This window comes from Crocodylus porosus, unplaced genomic scaffold (assembly GCF_001723895.1).
Source record: "Crocodylus porosus isolate Cpor-Errol unplaced genomic scaffold, CroPor_comp1, whole genome shotgun sequence".
Lineage (NCBI taxonomy): Eukaryota > Metazoa > Chordata > Crocodylia > Crocodylidae > Crocodylus > Crocodylus porosus.
In genome coordinates this window covers 205,309,867-205,328,445 of record NW_017728886.1, presented here as the reverse complement: position 1 = coordinate 205,328,445, position 18,579 = coordinate 205,309,867, and the positions used below count along the sequence as shown (strand labels likewise).

At 40.7% G+C, this 18,579-nt stretch overlaps 1 protein-coding gene across 2 annotated transcripts in view; it reads left to right on the top strand.

Annotated features, from left to right (window-relative positions):
• The window catches only part of TOX (thymocyte selection associated high mobility group box), a 301,228-nt gene that overhangs the window by 263,251 nt on the left and 19,398 nt on the right, over positions 1-18,579 (top strand). For both annotated transcript variants that reach the window (XM_019548450.1, XM_019548458.1), the window contains one exon: positions 5,912-5,992. In XM_019548450.1, the coding sequence (XP_019403995.1) occupies positions 5,912-5,992 (81 nt within the window). The remainder of the gene's footprint in view (positions 1-5,911; positions 5,993-18,579) is intronic.

Sequence of the window (18,579 nt, the reverse complement as noted above, 5' to 3'; positions counted from 1 at the left end):
AGTAGTACCTTTTTTTTAGGGTTTGGACATATCTATCACATTTTTCCAGGCACATTTATATAACTCCAAGAAAACTCCCATTAGGAGTTATGCCTTATACCAATCATTTAGGTCAGTGATCTCCAAAGTGGTATGTGCAAGACAATCTATTGGGGTGTGGGAAGAAAATATTAGAACTTCTATTTATATTTATATAAATATACATATATTGGGGGTGCATGCTCAAAAATTTTTTACTGATAGGGGTGCGCAATCAAAAAAGTTTGGAGACCACTGATTTAGGTAACTGCTGAGAATAAAAATGAGGCTCACAGTGCATCTTAAACATTAAAAGATTCACATGTTGTCTTTCAAGTCTAACCAGTATGAAAAATTAATTCTGGAGATGAGTCTATCTATGGGGAATATCAGTCCCTCCAACCCCCATGACTGTAGTACCCACAGTGTGACATTCCATGAGCCCCCAGATACTCAAAATTAGGAATGTGTACACAGGCATTTAAATGCATCCTGCAGATTTTGCATCTCATGGTGTTCGATAGGGAACAGTATGCTCCCAGTAAGGCCTAGCAGCAAGGAGCCCACTGCTGCTGAGCTAAGCCCATGTGTCAGGGGCTGTGCTGGTTGCAGGGGCAGCTGTCTCCTCGTTACATGGGGATCAGGACAGTCCTGATCCCCACATGGCTGGGAGAGCTGTCCTGGCCATTGGGACTGCTGCATCCCAGCCAAGTGGGGATTAGGACCAAATCCCCACGCAGTGGGGACAGGTGTTCTCACCTGGCAGGGACACTTCTTGGAAGCCATATGGGGATCAGGGAGGGATGCTTCTCCCAGCCAGATGGGATCAGGACCCTCCCAATCCCCACATGGTTATCCCCAACAAGCAGGGATGACTCTCCATACCATGTGGGGATCAGGACCCTCCCAATCCCCATGTGGCTGCCAGGCAGCATCCCTGCAGGAATGCCTCTCCTGGCCATGTGGGGATTGGATCTCATCCCCATGTGGCTGGGAGTAGCAGTCCCAGCTGCCAGGACAGCTGTCACTCCTGACATGGTGATTGGGATCAGCCCCCTACCCCTTGCCAACCCAGGCCTGGCATCTGGGGGAGCCTGGAGCTCCCCCTGGCTGGTACAGTGAGGCAGAGTAGGGCATGGGGGCAGAAACTTCCCTCGTCTCACTTGCTCCGGTTGAGAGCAAATTTGCTCCCAAGCCAGAGCATATGTAGACCCTTCCCCTAGGGGCAATTTACTGCTCCTTTTTTAATGCGCAGTGACCTTACTGTGCATTGATAGCACACATGTAGACATGTCCAGTGGAATGTAAGGTGGTGGTATAACTCCAGGAGGAAGTTAAATTCATAAAGAATTGATGGCAAAAAATGATGCATCAGGTATTTATGATGTTTGTTTGGAGCAGAGACTGTTCAACTTTGTATTATGCAAAGATGACCTGGAGCTGCTCCAAGGAGCTTACAGTCTATAGACAAAAGATATATAGGTTCAGAAATGCATAAAATACAATCTGCACATAAACTGGTATTGCAGCAATTCAGATATTGTATTGTAGTTTTGATTGGTATATCTGACATTTGCGCAATACTTTTGCCTAACCATTGATCCCACAGTCTGTTAATCTTCAAATAAAGCTTGGAGGTTATACATCCTCATTAATAATGGTACAACCCTCTGCAAAGGTTCCCACTGCAGGCATGGTCAATAGTTATGGTTGGCAAAGTGAATTTGGATTATTGGGTCCTAACTGTAACTGGTAGCAGGACTTTCTCAGTGTACAGGCCTGAACTCTGATATTCATTTCCCTAGCAGTAGAGTTCAAATCCCATCTCTTGTGCTTGAGGGCACTGAGAAGGGCAGGTACTTGTTTATTTTGGAGGCATAGTTTTGTGCCTTAATACATTCCGTAGATATACCTGGAACTCTGCTACTGGCTGCATTTTTGAAACGTTAACAAGTAATAAATTAAAAACCTATGCATCAAACAACGTGAATTTCCAGTTGTGATGCACAGTGGAGAAATAATGGCAGCACTTTCGTGTAAAGATGAACAAGTGTAGATGCAATATGCCATAATCTGTAGGGACTTCCATAGAAAATTGATCCTGTACATGTTGCCATGTCTGCTAATATCTAACTACCTCAGCTCATAAAATATGTAGATTGAAATATTGTATATAAAAATAAACATCTTCAGGATCTAAATGGACCACTAATTGCCAAATGAGAATCGATTGACATTGAATAATTAATATTTAATTATTACTTTAATTTAAAAACAACCTAGAAGTGGCCTGGTTCTACTAAAACACCCTACTGTCCAAGCTACTACTTGTTCAGCAGTCTTTACTTGTTTCAGTAGGTAAAGTACACCTCATGAGTGTGTTTTGTGGTGTTAAAGACAGCATTAAAATAAGTATTACCAGTGTAATGTTATAAGTAGTCTATGGCTTTTCAGCAAAAGACAAAAAATCTGCATTTCAGATTAGGAACATTTTTTAATATGCTATTGAAAATAATGTGTTTCAGAATTCTTCACTGTCTTTTAACTGTGGAACAAAAATATTTTAACTAGTATCCAGAGCACACTTGAATGATGACACAAACCCTTTGTTGTCCAAGTCTGCCTTTCTATTAACTGTATTATAGCAAAAAACTAGTTAAGCTTCAGGGCTAGTAATATGGGAGCAGCAAAATGAGGATGGGAGGGCACTTTGCTTGTTTTAAATACTGCTAAAATTGCTAGTCTCTACACTGGGCTGTGCTTCATTGAAAAGTTCAAACTAGAACAGGGACTTAGAACTGGAACCGTTTATCAGAGAATATTCCTGTCAACTAAGCATCATCCCTACTGATGCTAGCCAACTCCCCAGCTTTGAAGTTTGGAATCCACCCAAACTCTGCTGTTAAAATAATCATCAGCAATCAGTATTTGAACACCCACTAAAAAGTTGCCTAAACTTTTGGATTGTTGAAGAGGACTGAAAAAGTGTATAGTAGCACCCTGAGCTCTCATGCTTGAGAATAATATATTAAAAATACCCAGGACAAAGAAGAACCATTCATAGTAGAATTATGTACAGCTTGAATGACACACCTCTAAGGGAATCATGAGACAGATACAGAATACTAGTACAGGCTGTAGTGCCCTCAATAGGTAAAGGGTTTGTGGATTGCAGCCATCATAATGATACCCTGTAACATGGTCAATTGCAATAGTAACCTGAAAAAAAGTTACTTGGCTTTACACCATTAAGAAATTGCAAAAGCACCCAAGGAAAAAAAGGTATGAAATACAGTATGAAAAGGTATGCTGTGCATACATGGTTGGGAAATAATTAAATAAAGACTATGTGATGATGTACATATGGGGTGGTAATGTTTGGGTACAAAGCTGTTGTTAGCTTTGTGTTGCAAAGGGAGATTGTCTTCTTGCACACCACAATTTGAGAGGAAAATCAATCTTAGACAACAGTTTCCATATGTTTTGACTATGGAGGAAGTATGATTGCTTAAAATGTTGACACTCATGTAATGCGAAATAAGACTTTTGATGAGTTAAAGCAGGACTAAAATATCAGAATAAAACCCTACATGATCCCTTAAAGAGCTTCACTTTGTGTTTTACAATGCTATTGTGCTCAGTGGTGTTTTTAAAATCTAGCAAGTGGAATGAGACAGATGTATTCAGATGTACAGTACAACTTAAATTTATCTTTGTTCTGTAAGTCACGCTAATTTCATTTTAGCAACTGGGAGCAGATTGTCAACTAATTGTCAATTCATTATCAAAGCAAACAGTACATTTTCCCAGTAACCACAAACAATTTCAACTTAGAAAGCAACATGTTACCACTTCCTTAAAAAACAATATGAAACCACTCCAGACCACATATTTATCCTAATTTGGAGCAATCATAAGAATGCAGACATGCACTTTCTGGCAAAAAAAACCCCTCTCTCTCCTCCCGCCAATCTTTATATAGTTACAATTTTAGTATCCCAGGACTTTTTTTTTTTTCCATTTACAATCTTTTGCTTTCCTGGCTACAAAAAAAAAAAAAAAAAGTCATTAATTCTTTTAGGCAACTTCTGAGGCAGCCACACCAGCCAGCTCTTAGGAGTGTTCTTTCTCTGAAACCAAAGTCTTGATGAAGTAAAAGACGTTTCACCAGAATATGCTTTATAAAAATGATGCAGCATTAGATGCTTCCAGCCTAATGCTTTTGCTTTGATTTTGTATTTTGGAATTGTAGCATTCTGTGTATGTGCAGCCTGCAGTTTCCAGATGCTGCCCATTTTGAGACTTCTCTAGCTTTACTGAAAAGTAAGAGGATCAAAAGAGATCAATTTAAAGTTTCATAAAGCTTACCTTACAGTATAGGGGATATGTGTATATGTGTGTGCCTCTCAACTGCAGAATTCATGAGTCTGTTCCAAAGATGTTTTAAGTGGCTTTTCCCATCCTACACTTCATGAATGAGTAGCCCAAATAAGCAGAGCCCCAGGGAGAATGGTCTTTACCCACAATGGAAGAGTTGTTCATAGAGAAGGAGCTTATTGAGTTGTGTATGGACCTGCAGTATTGTGGCTAGGTCCCAGGAGCTAGCGCACATGGACTAAGCGTGTCCCAAAACAGCAGTACACTAAGAGGGCTAGAGACTCATTTTGTGTGTTTAAATGAAAGCTGAGATCTTCATATCATTACATGACTCAAGTGAGAGACTAGTGATAAAAATCACATGGGTTGGCAGCACTGCAAATTTCCTTAGCCTGTCATAACTCCTTCCCTTGCATCCACAGAAGCAAGTGGTTGGTTGTCAGAGAGCAAGGTTACAATTGAGAGGGTGGTGCAGACCCAGAGCACATTCTCAGCTTCTTAAATATCTGCTTAAAGTATCTTTAATGCACCTGTTACCATAGCATCTAGATGTCTGGCCCAATCTAGCAAATAAACTTTAGTCCAGAAATTTGAAGCTTTTTAAGCTCTTGTGTGATGCTTTCTTGCTTGTATTGTACTTTAGACAGAATAGTGACTTGAAATATGTAGGAACAGATGTACCTTCTTGAAAAGCTGGTTAGAACTTTACTGGAGGAAACTAGAACAGCACCTTACATTAACATTACTTAATGGATCCATTGGCCTTCTCTGATTCTCCAGTAGTTTGCTGAATGAAGGGAGAAAGGCTCCCAATGCCCTGTGCATCTCTTTTTCTCCTTTTTATTCCAAGCTCAGCAGCCCTAGTCCTTCCATTCTTATATGTCCTAAAGCAGTTCTCAACCTTTTTGGATTTGGAGTACCCCTCATTTGACTTGAGGCACTCTGCCCTTCCCCCTCCCATAACTTTAGTGAACTGAGTGGCACCCAATTTAAAAAACTCAGTTATACTTTGCAGTGCTTACTTCCTTGCAGAATGGCTGTGCAGTGGGGGGTTGGCCAGTCAAGAACAAGCCTGAGCTTATCTGCTTATCTCCTCATACCTTGCAGCACCCTTCAGAGGATCTGGCAGTACCCCAGGGGGCCCTAGCTGAGAGTCACTGTGCTAGAGTAAGGTAATTGATCTGCCAATCTGGAGCTACAGACTCCACCCCTAGCAGTCCAGCCTGAAAATATCATTTAGAATAACTAAAGCTATTGTGGTAATAAGGAGGTTCTTACTAACCTCAGATACCTGTATTGCTGTATGAGGAAAGGATTTCTCGCTACATGAGCAGAATTTATTTATTTATTTATTTATTTAAGTGTTTGATGTTTTACTTGCTTTTTTCCCGCCTTTTTAAAGAATCTGAAGAGGAAGGAATGGCTGCTTAATTAGAATGGCTTTATAAAGAAGCATGAGACAGGTTGGTAATATATCAAAACAAAAACAGATTAATTATAACTCTATTTTTCATAGGTATACAAAAAGAAAACTGAAGCTGCAAAGAAGGAGTATCTGAAGCAGTTAGCTGCATATAGAGCAAGTCTTGTATCCAAGGTAACCCAATATATATTATGACAGGTTGTAAACCATGTTCAGATTTGTATGGTGCTCATCACCATAGTATCTAATGTAAATATCATTGCTCATTACCATCTTAAATTTACGCTATCCATCCACTGCTCAAGTACTCAACACAAACAGTTCTCTCTCAGTGCAGACATAGTGTGTCCATTCCTAGTCATCAGTAAAAGGTTGACCTATGCCAACAGATAAAGCACATTGTTCCGCATCACAGAATATCCAATCATCCACAGTTTTAATAGAAAAAACTCTGGTATCTCACATAAAATATCTGTTTTTATTTAAAGCATATAAAAACTTTTAAATTGCAATCATTGTACAAATATATCATATTTAGCATTACTGTGCAAACATTCCCATGATAAAATGAAATTTCATAGTGCAGAAATGAAGTATACAAACCAAATGTAAACTGTACTGCAAATCATACACTAAGGGCACTTCTACACAAGACGCTTAACTACACATTCATTTACAGTTTATTCATGTTTTTTCAGTAGGAGGGCCTTGTAAGATTAAAATTCAAGGTATCTAAATTCAGAAACATGAGTGTCACCTTATCCATAGCTTTCCTGTGTTATATCTTGTATAAGAAAACTGTAGCCAATATTGATACTTACAAGTATTAAGCATATTTGCTTAAAGGTGTAAGAATAAATATTCTTCTCTTATATTAGAAAGTTCCATATATAGTCATTCTCTCTAGAGTGGGATTTTACAAACAGGTGGAACGTCATGAGCATTCTACTGTACAATACTTCTTACTTTTTTAAATAATTTACCTATTGATAAAAGACGAGTCAAACAAGATCAGTGCACTCTGAGGATTGTAAAATGAATTATGAAGCCAGCTCTTCACTTGGGAAAATAACCTAGGCTGTTATTTTTGCTGAATATGCATTGTTAACATGAAACCAAAATTGTTTAATTTTGATAAGGTAAAGTTATGAATTTTACACTTGTTTTCTTTTCAGGGCAAAAAAATTGGCAGCATGGTCTTTTATGAGGAAGGTTCATTTATTTAAAAAAATTCAAAATATTAAAAAAAAAAGATGGTGATTGAGCTTGAATTCAGTACTGGGAAACACTTTAATGCATATTTGAGTCCATCCTTGTTCAGGAAAGCACTGAAAGCATGTTCTTACTACTAAGCAGATGCTTAAATCCCATTGCTTTTAGTGGGACTTAAGGATCTACTTAGCTTTAAACATTTGTTTAAATTCTGTCCAAAAAGCATGGAATATAAGATAAAGATGAATGAGTGAGGTTATTTTACATAAATAGTCAAAATGAAGCTAGTGAAGGACTGCCAAAATAACTAGAACAAGTAGGATTTGACACAAGGATATAAAATGCATAGAAATGTTACTTCAGTATATAGTATTGCTGTTCGTAATTATTTACATGGCACCATAGGTGATACGGGTCTATAAATAAGCATGTAAAAACAAAGTGGATGTGTGATATTTTATTAATATTCATCATGTGGATTGCATCTTTTCTAAATAGAATATAATCTGAGAAACTACGTTAAGGAAGACATTAGTAAGGTTGCAAAGTCAGATTCTAAAAACTTAAGGAATTAAGGTGACAGCCTGTGCAGCTTTTAATTCAGCTTCAGTGTGTACATACTGTATAGTGTTTAGTTACAGTGTTTAATGACATGATTACATATTATTTTTTCCACAAGCCCTCTATTTCATTCGGTGCATGGGATGGGCAGTGCTCACTTAATGATCACTAATTCAGTATTTTGTTTTATCCTTACTGTTCAATTTATAAACTCATACATTATTAATTGTACATTATTTAAACCCTGCTCTGTAGGCAAACTTATTTTCATCAGTTTTCTATGATACCATTTATTTTAGCACCTCAAAGAAATTAATATATCCACAGAATGCCCCAGTAAGGTAAGGGATATTATCCCCATTTTACAGACGAGGAATTGAGACATGGAGCGATTAAGGTAAAAAGTTTTGCTGCTCATTTTAGGTGCCCTGTTTCAGAGCCCTGGAGTCTGATGTATCAGAGTCCTTATCATGTACAGCATAGCACCACCTGACTACTTCTGCAGCTGTGAGCATTCTGCCTGACGGATATTCAGTATCCAGAAATGAGGAAAACACAATTTGTGATAATCTGTAAAAAGTTTGGCAAATTTAACTGACTTGTCCCTGTACTAGTGACTGGATACTCAGCAGCCAAGTGCTCTAACCTTGACATTTCTAACATTAGACTTTTCAGTGTTTGACTTTGCACAGTCATCAAACGATTATATGCTCTTCTGACTATTCCACTTAAGCAGCTTCACCTCTTAGGCCCCAACCTGTCACTTTTCCAGTCATATCTCTTTTCCATCCATGGTTCCTTGTAACAGTCCCATTCTTCTTGCTTACATAGTTCCAGCCTTCTTCTTCAGGTTTTTCACCCCAGTCACAGATACACCCCTTCCTCCCCCGTCCCCCCAACCATTTTCCTTGCTAGCTGTCAGTTCCAATCTCTTTGCCCAAACAGCTCCAGCCCCATTCTCTCCCCTTGGCTTGCTGTCCTTGATCCTTTGCACAGTGACCCCACCCTCAGTTTACTCATAGTTTGTCTGCTTCCCTGCCCAACTGGTCCACTCTCCCCTGCTATTTTTCAGAATCCTTATCTACCTCCAACTGTTCCCAGTTCCAGATTCCTTCTTGCCCAGACAATCCCAGATTTTTTGCTCCAGTGCTTTGAGACACCTTATCCCTATAATGTTTTTCTTCTCTCACTGTAGTCATTGTCTCCTTTGCATTCATATGGAAATAGGAACATGATCTGAAAGTCCCTTTCAGTATTTAGTCCCCTGGATTGTTAGGGTACCAAAAGGTCTAGAATGTGCACTCTGGTCTCTCTCACACACTACAATAACAACACACTCAATAAAAAGGAGATGACACTGTATCTGATGAAGAAGGCAGGAGGGACAAATGTAACTGATGCAGAATTTACTGCTACTGCTTCTTCTGCTAAGATGATATTCCCAAATGAGGAAGATATTTTCAAATGATCCTAGGAAGTGGGCTGTGCCATACATTAGGAAAGAAAGTCAATCTGATCTCAGTTCTGATGTTCAGGTCTACATTGGCCTGAAGTCACCATTAACAATGAAGTCCAGCGTTTGAGAAAGCATGTTCAGTTGTTCTGTGCAGTAAAGGGAAAGGAGCATGGTAATTTATTCAGTACTAGTATACATAAGAATCTCAGCTGTGCTAAGATAAGAACTGTATAGCAGTGATTTCAGATGGGTCTGGGAACCCAGATGAGTACTTTTCCCATCATAAAAGACAATATTTTCAGTTGCTTCTACTGTCACCATGTTCAGCAAGCTGAAATTTTACAAGATGGATGTTTTCCCTCAGGCTGATTTTTTTTTTTTTCTGCGAAATTTCAATCAATATTTGAAATGCCATCTAAAATATTATATTTTCTCATTCTATATACTGCACACGCTTTTTTCCCAGTGTCTCTCCTCCCATTTCACAGCCTTGGGGACTCTAGCTCTTTTCAAAATGAGAGAGACAAGTCTTCAGCAGCAGCTAGGATTTCAGCTTTAAATAAGCAGGACAGGGACGGGAGTGAGCAAGCTGAAGAATTTGGCTCTGCCTCTGCTGTACATATAGCCATAACTCTAGAAAAATCTTTTTTTCTTCAGTCTGCCTTTTGAAAATAAGGTACAAATTATATTTCAGGACATTTTTATGCAATAAAATATGGTACATGGTACAGTAGGGTTAGCATCTACTATATAAAGGCAACATGTGATGGTCTGAACATTGTCATAGCTGTGCACGCATCTCTACTAAATCTACCAGCGTATTTGCTAGATTGTTCTATGTGATATTCTTTTCTTTTAATAATGATTGAAATTAATGGAGCTACAGTCAAGCTTGTTCGTGTGTGTAGAAATCAATATGTAAAGTAAAAATTACATTACAAAGCTATATATGTAATGGTATGCAGATTGCCATATTGCTTATAGTACTGACTAAGCCTTTGCATGCTAAACAAGTGTCTTTATATTTGCCCTTAGTTGCAATTTTTAGTACTATTCAAGCTCAGAATTGCAACGTACAGTATATAGCAATTTGTATAGCATTACTTAAAATGCTGTGAATTGCAATTTGAGTTTTTTAAAAACAAGCACTTTTTATAGCTTACCCTGCCCTTTTTTTCTGACTGGCTGACAGTAGGATTGTTATATCTATTAAATATATATTTATATATACTATATAAATATTTCATGTGGACATATTTGAACAACCATGGCTAAAACCCCTACAGCTAAATAAAAATCATAGTTCGAAGAATTGATGTTCTATCTAATTGAAAATCATGCCATTCTGTAACATCACAGCAACTTATATTGACATTCTAAAAGTGTCAGAAACAACGCATATGTGTTCAACATGTGCAATGTTGCTACCTTGCTTTTATGGCAGGCTCAGAACAGCCTTAATAAGAGTTGGACAATAGGAGCACTCGTACACATGACAAGGGGCTGCATTCTATACCCCCTAAATTGAAATGGTGAGTTTTTAATTGAAGCACTGGGTTTTATTTTTCCATCACTGTATACACATTATTGTCCTGGCAGCTGCAGTCTCACATTAAGGGTTAATAGCATTTCTTGCCTGCAGAGCTCTGACTTGCCACTAGAGGGCTGGTAAGCAGGGGCATGGCTAGGATCCAGGATAACTGGGTTCTATCCTTTCTCTGGGTGGGAGGTGGGGGGGACTGGGAGTAGTGCATCCTGGGATGCAAGTTGCTTTTATCTCCATGGAGCAGACTGAAGTTATCAAGCAAGGTAGCCTACCCAAGCTAGGTAGCACAGACTACAGTTAACTGTCAACTAAAGTTCCATAACTTGAAGGGTGCAAACAGAAGTGCAGCTCCCCACTGTAAGTCAGAACACTTTGCAGAAAGTGTTCTGAATTATAGTGATCCCTTGGAGCAAACAGAAGTTCACTGTTTGTTCCAGGAGAGAGGGGACTATAGCAGCTGGCTGGAAGCCTGCAGCCAGTTTCCCCTAGCAGTGGTCCCTCCTTTCTCCCAGCCTGCCAGTTTCAGAGAGGAAGCAGACAGAATTAGATTGGGGGGGGGGGGGTTCAGTCCCTACCGGAGGGTAGGGTGGGTGAAATCGAGCCCCCCCACACCTCGGGGCGGGGGGGGAGCGAAGGGCCTCCCAGTACACCTACTCTACCATCCAAAGGGGACTGAAAACATCCCAGACCTAATTCCCTCCACTCCCTTTCCCCCTTCCCGTTCTGAACCTGGCTGGCAGTGCAGACAGAAGTTACAGAAGACGTTCTGTTTTAAAATGTCTTCATCTGACCCCACGTGCAGTGAGGGGTCAGATTTTCACCCAATTGGCCATTTTGAAAGCTGTCTGCAGCTGTCATCACAGCTATAAACTGCTTTCTGTGGCTAGATCAGGTGAAAACTTCTGTCTGCACCCTGAGACACTCAGAGGGCACTTAGCATGAGTTGATAAGCTTTAACATGTGGGCACACATTTTAAGTGCTCTTACTGTGATCTAAGTATAAAGCATCAATTCACCCGTAGTAAGTGACATAAGCACTAAGCTACAGAGTGACCCTATTTTCTGCTTTGTCTTTCTGGACCAGTGAATCTTGAATGTATTCCATGAAATTAGCCAGCTTCAGTTGGAGAGGGAGTGTCTGCACCTCCCATTCCCATCCCCGCCTCCCCACCCCATGTTTCAACATACATGTGCATGCTCAAGTACACATACACTAAACTAAGTTAGGGAATTCTTCTGTGAAGTAGGAGATGGTGGGGTTGAGCCTCCCCAGGTAAAGGAAAGAAGCTAACCCAGATTTCCCACATCTTAAGCAAGTCCTGTAACCACTAGGGTATTATATAAGAGGGGAACTATAGCACCTTCTCCTTTACTTCTCACCTTCAAGAGAGGGTTCTGGGGTGTGGACGCTGAGTGGATAGAAGAAGTGCCTGCAGCCCTGAATGAAGTGTTGAGGGAAGTGGAATTCATGACATGGATGAGTTCTCTCTTTCCTCAGCATTTCCCTATTGGTTAGCTCTAGGCCATTGCACTCTGAACATGTTGACTGCAAACAGATCCCTGCTTAATAAGCTGGCTGTTTTGGATGCAATTCTGAATTGCCTAACTCTCCCTGCACACTGTACAGGGAGCCTGAGCACTTCACTTGCAGTTCTGGATTTCATTCCTTTAAGAACCTACGTCCTTTACTGGAGTTAGCCCTAGGTCCACACAGACAGAAGATGTAAAAATTAGTTTTGACTGTTTTTTAATATTACAGAGTAGCCATGGTGACTTTCTCCTCCTAAGGAGCAAATCCAAAGTGAAACAGTTTTTTGAAACATCAAGGGTTACTTTTTAGCCACTAAATTTGTATATAATAATTAGAAACGTTTTCCTAGTGGGAAAAAAATGGTCACATTAATTTGCAACATTTTATACTTCTCCATTCAATATAAAGATTCTTACCCAGGAAAACGATGAAGTCTATAAACAATTACTATTTCATGATTTGTGATACCGTAGTCCTTGTTTTTGTAGCATATGAAAACTGATAAGGGGACATATATCAAAACCATTCATGTCCAGCAATACCATATATTGGAATTATGTTGTAAATCAAAAATGTCTGTTGACAAATAATGTATTTCCATAAGCTACTGTCAAATCCTTACAAGGATTCAAAAACTGGTGTCAGAAAAGAACTCTCTTGTTTTAAGAAAACTGTTTGAAACAAAAATATGTCTACTATTATGCATTGTCTAAGAATAATCTATGACTATGGTGCCATTTATCCAAACTATTGAAGACTTAAGGAATTTTTTGTAGTTATAAGAAAAAAGTTTGGTATAACAGCTATATATAATAAGAATACTGTTAATTTTTCACAAGTAGTTGGCACAAGAAAAATGTGAGTTTTTCTACAATAACAGCAGGAACACATTTGAAAGCTAATTCTGAGGCAGTATACATTGATTTGGTTGCTTTGAAGTGGACTATGAAGTACACTTTGAAGTAGCTATCCCGGTTTACTACAGCAGCAGACCTGGCTTACTGGGGAGATGGACCTGGACAGTAATCTTCAACCTCATATTAAGTTTTGTCTACCACCAGAAATCGTGGGGGAAGCCAAGTCATATAAGTCTTCCTATTTTCCAGTACTAAAACCAAGACCTGTTCTCACAAGATGTCAGCCCCAAATTTCCCAATAACAGATTAGTTTGAAAGATGTCGTCTTTTGACCCTAAGAAGTATTTTGTTTGCTTCTAAAGTGATGGGGATAAAAGAGTTAATTGGATTGCATTTTTAGAGCTGCCCTACTGTTTCCCATGTGGGAAATAAAAGACACCTGTATCAAATTAAAGTTTGATTTCCTACATCACATTTATTCAGGCTACATTCATTAAACATCCTGTTCTACCTATGAAGCCTTAACAAATCCATGATGTAGCGCCCCCCCCCCCCGCCCCCCAATGATTATAAATGTATCTTCAAATTTTGACATTTTCCTTCAGCCTTACCTTGGCCGATCATGTCTGACAACCAGTAGTTGGGACCCCTTGTTCTCAAGCATCCAGGGTATGGTAAATGAATTCTCTACCCAAGGTCCATGAAACTCATATTATGGGACGAATAATTATGTAAACAGGAATGAATAAATGAAGAAACCTCATTTGCTGGTAACATTGTGTGAGGAACTGGGAAAATGCCTGTTTTATCTTCCGTGAACATTGTGTGTGACTGTTTCCATTTTTTTTTTGTCTTTCTGCCTGCATGAATGCGTAGAGTTAAGTCAAAGGAAGCTACAGAGAAGTTATGGAAGAAGGTTAAGACTGTTTCAAAAGATTCCTCCCATCTCAAAAATAAGGAAAATGCTAGACTTGCCTAGGCTAAAGATATAGTTAAACTTAGGTAATGTTCCCATTAGAGGAAAGACAGTGTAGGGGACGTTTTCTGCCCTAGAAGCCCAAGCCAGCTCCACTTGTATCATATACAGTAAAATCCCTGTTATCTGGCATTTGGGTAACCAGAACACTCTATTAACTGGAATTTCTGGCTGGGCAGCCAGACATGGGTGGGGCGGAGAGGGGAAACTTACACCCTGTAGCGGCTGCCGCCACCCAGCACCCTGCGTTGCAGCCACTCCTTGTGTGGCTGTTGCCATCCGTCCCCTCCCCACCCCGCCCTGCTCCACGTCCGGCCAAAAACCTCTGGCCTCAGGTAACCAGCATTTTTAGATATCCGGCATCTTCCATTCCCCACTTGTCCCGGATACCAGGGAGTTTATGCATGACTTACTCAACAAAGTGTGCTCAGTATGGATTCTGGAAGTTACTCATGTACTGTCAGCCTGATCATTAGTGTCCTAAGCATTGTTAGCAGTATCTTTTCCAGTCTGAAGCAGTACAAACTTTGCTTGTCCAGTCTGAAGTTGGTTTTTGAAATGTTCATTTATAGATCTCAGTAGTCAACCACCAACTGAAATCTGTACGAAAGTTTGTTCGGCCTCTGGTTAGTGACGGTTTTCATGGCCTCCTTTCTGGAGAAAAAGATGCAGCAGCTCAGTGTCTGAAAATAAAACAAATATTTTTTTTAATAAGGCAACATTTAAGGTTCTGATCCAAAGTCTATCAGGCTTTGGATCAGGGCCCAACATTTTTCCTTACTAGTAATGATTTGATGTCCATCTTCACTTTCTTGAAAGCCAAGCAAAAACTGGCCAACTGAAGCCAAGAATCATTTTTAGCTGATGAGTACTAGTCTTCACCTGTGTTTCCTTGGAATTATAGCTAGAAGTCAAAAATATTCAGACACACTTTATTTTGGACTTTCAAATCCCATTTCTCCAGATGCTGTATAGGAAAATTTGCCAACAGTAGGGGCTTACACAAACATTCACATGAGCATGTACACACACAGTAGTGGTTGAGTGTAGCTCAGCATATACCAGGACTTGCTGCTATTTTCCACATTGCTGCACTCACTACTAAATTATGAAAGCTTGAAGTAAATAAACAAATGTTTCCATAATATCCTTATTCCACACATAGAGAATACTGTGTTTTTTCATCATGAAGTGGTATCAGGAAAATATCTCAAGGGCTCTAAAACTTCTACATGGAGCACTATGATTTAAGCTGCACATAGACTAGTAAGGGCCAGCTTTAATAGATATCTTTCTTTATTAATACAAACAGCCTCCACTACACAATATACTGTGGGATGTAGTGGCATCTTGGTTCAACTCCTAGAGGCATAAGTTAAAGCACCTATCCCAACTCACACCAAAGCCTGTCCCCAGTCAGCCTGCTGTAAGGGAGTACCTGGTCATTTGGGTTGGGATATCACAAGTCACTGAATGTGAATCACGCCCTTGTCTACTATTGGCTGCAGAAATCAGGGCAACTAGGCTACACCTGTTGGCTGATAGCTCAGAAGGACCTTTGACACACAGGCAGTAAAGAAGTTCTGTGAATGCATAAGAAGTTCTTGCATCTGGAAGTAGAACAATGATTAACAATCCTGGGGTGCCATGAGATCCTTTTAGGGTACTGCATAATATTAACCCTGTTAGATGTTCAGACACCCACAAGATATACTTAGAGATTTGAAATAGGAATCCGTAATGTCAAAAACATTCTGCCCTATTGTGGTCTTTCTGGGTTCTTTACAGCTGAAGAATAGCTCTATTATTTTTCCATAGACAAGAAATGAGTGAATGCGAAAAGCTGGCATTTTCCAAGGGGTGCCTTGAGTCTCAAAAGGTTGAGAACTACTGGATGTAGAAAGCTAAAAGGAAGTACTCATTTAGCTCAAGAATGGAAATAAATGAAGAAAAGGATGGAGGGTCCAAAAGGAGGGTTGGTGGTAATCATGTGTGGAGGGGTAGAAATTGAAGATCTATTACCTACATGTAAACTTCTTATTTATAGAATTCCAATAACTGTAGTATCTAAGCATCATTAAACACTAAAATAGGAGTGGGCTTTGGTCTCATGCTCCTGCCGTTTAATTGCATATGCTCACTGTTTGATTGTTTTTCCTTTCTTTTCTTTCTCCCCTACTTTTTCCTTTTTTGAACTGGGCCTTTATTTTCTCCTCTACTTTGTTCTTCTGGGCTCTTGTGGGAAGCTGGTTTTGCACTGAGCCCAAAAGATGCATCTTTTGATGGGGTGTTCTGTAGCCTCAGAGTGAGCACCAGAGCTGCTTTCCTTCCATCTTTATAATTGTACACTGTATAGCATAGTCTTGGAGAGCCATGTATAAAGGAACAGTCCTAATTTCAGCCTTCTAACAGCTTCATAAAGTAAGACTGAGATTTTGAACTAAGTCATGAGTGGGAATGACTGGAGAGGACTAGAATGAAAAATTGGTATATTAGTGTACCATCCTGCAATGTGTTTGATAATATGTATGTGCAGTAGTCCTCCCTACATAACCAATCTTAGAGACTCTGCCATCATCTGGTTTCCAGTCTATAGAGCCTAATACTAATACTTTTAAGGTTAAAACAAATGTTCTCTTTGCACAAATGATAGAGATGGCAAAACCTCTTGCTGAAAGGAGTACTTCTGGGGGCAAGGGGAGGGACTTCTGGTGGCAAAGGTCAGAGGTTAGGGGGTGGGACTTCTGGTCCCAAGATGGCAACCAGGGTGTGTGGCACCTGTCAAGGGGTGGAGCTACCCATGTGACCCTTGACAGCTTGCCCAAATTTGGTAAGCAGCCCTCTTCCAGAAATAATTGCCCACCCTGATGCATATACTGCCCCTCAATGTTTTTCCATGTTTCAAAAGTTAATTAAATAGGGATCTTATACGTGTTAGCCAAACTAATTTCCCTTAGATAGGCAAATGAAAATTGGCTGAGTTTCAGTCTGCTGTTGTGCCATATACCTGCCCAGTTGGAGCCTCTGTCCTTGGGTCAGGGATGGAGCCACAGCTGCTACCTGCTCTCCCACTACCTGTACATGCCCTTTTTCTCTTCTCACAATCTTGAACCCCTTGTCCCCACTTCTTCATCCCTCCCCCACAGCCTTTGTCCCCTTGTACGCCTCCCCATCCTGCTTATCTTTGCTTCAGCACCAGCAGGCTCTGTTCCCACTACATCCTGGAGCAAGGTTCCTAATCACTGGGCCACGGCCTGGTACCAGGCTGCAAAGGGTTGGCTGCCGAGGCGTGGCACAAGGCCCACTGCTCAGACACCCTTTGTCCACCCAGGCAAGCAGCTTCTGCTGCTGGCAGTCACGTGTGGGGTTAAAGCTGGATGGCAGGGCAGCCCAAGGAGGGAGGCAGCTAGCTCCGTGTGCCCCATCCCGCTCCCGTGCTGGTCTGCAGTATAAAAAACCACTATCCTGGGTTTTGGAACACAGACCCATCCTGGCCCCATAACAGCAACACAGAGCTGGCACTGCTGCTACAGGGCCAGGCTGGGGCCGTGTTCTTTGTCCCAGGGTGGAGTGGGAACAAAGCCTAGGTAAGCAAGGGTTAGAGGGAAGGAGGCACTGAGGGAGGGGGATCGAGGCTATGGGTGAGGAGATGGAAAAGGAAAGGAGATGCAGGGGTCCCAGGCTGCAGAGGGGAAACGAGGAAAGGGAGGAGAGAGGGGAATGGGGGAGGGAGGACAAGTCTCCATGCCTGCAGAAAGGGCAAGCACAAGGAGCGTAAGTGGTGGTGGGGCCAGGTGACAGGGGCAAGCTACCTGCTTTCATGACCACTTGTCCTCACATCACCTGCATACTGCCTTTCCCTTACCACCTGCCCCCTCCCCCACCCTCCTTACCCCCTACCTCCCTACTGCTCCCTTCCCCACTGCACTTGTGGTAAAGGCAAATTTAAAAGAATCTTCCAATAAATAGATTCTATACCTGGAAACATTATTAAAAAATCTGTAACTTTTCCCTGTATAGAATGTATTTATTGAGAGATATCTTAAATTCAGGGTCATCTTAGATTAGGGTTAATTCATACTAGTACAAGTTCATCCTTTATAAAAGTGCACAGAATCTGGTACAATTGCACCAGTAATGCATTTGGCTCAATATGTCTGCTTATGTAAAGAGGCATAGGATAGGTTTTTCATGACTGCATGTGTAGTTGCAAAGAAATGTCACAGTAGAAGACCTTCACAAGGGTGGAACCATCAAGGGTTCATTGACATCTGCTTTTCAGGATTAACTTTTTGATCCCTCTGACCTCAAAAACTTTGGGAAAAATCCTATTCTTGGTCTAACTGGGTATAACACAGAGGCCAGTGAAAGGCCAAGGGGGTATCCTGCCAACTCACACAGCTGGAAGTCTACATTGGGAAGAAAAACCTGCAGCATCTTTATAAGCTCGGCAGTGCTACGCTGGCTAGCGCTACAGAAGAAAGAGACTTGGGGGTCATAATTGACCACAAGATGAACATGAGCCTGCAATGCGATGCTGCAGCTAGTAAAGCGACCAAAACGCTGGCTTGCATCCATAGATGCTTCTCAAGCAAATCCCAGGACGTCATTCTCCCCTTGTA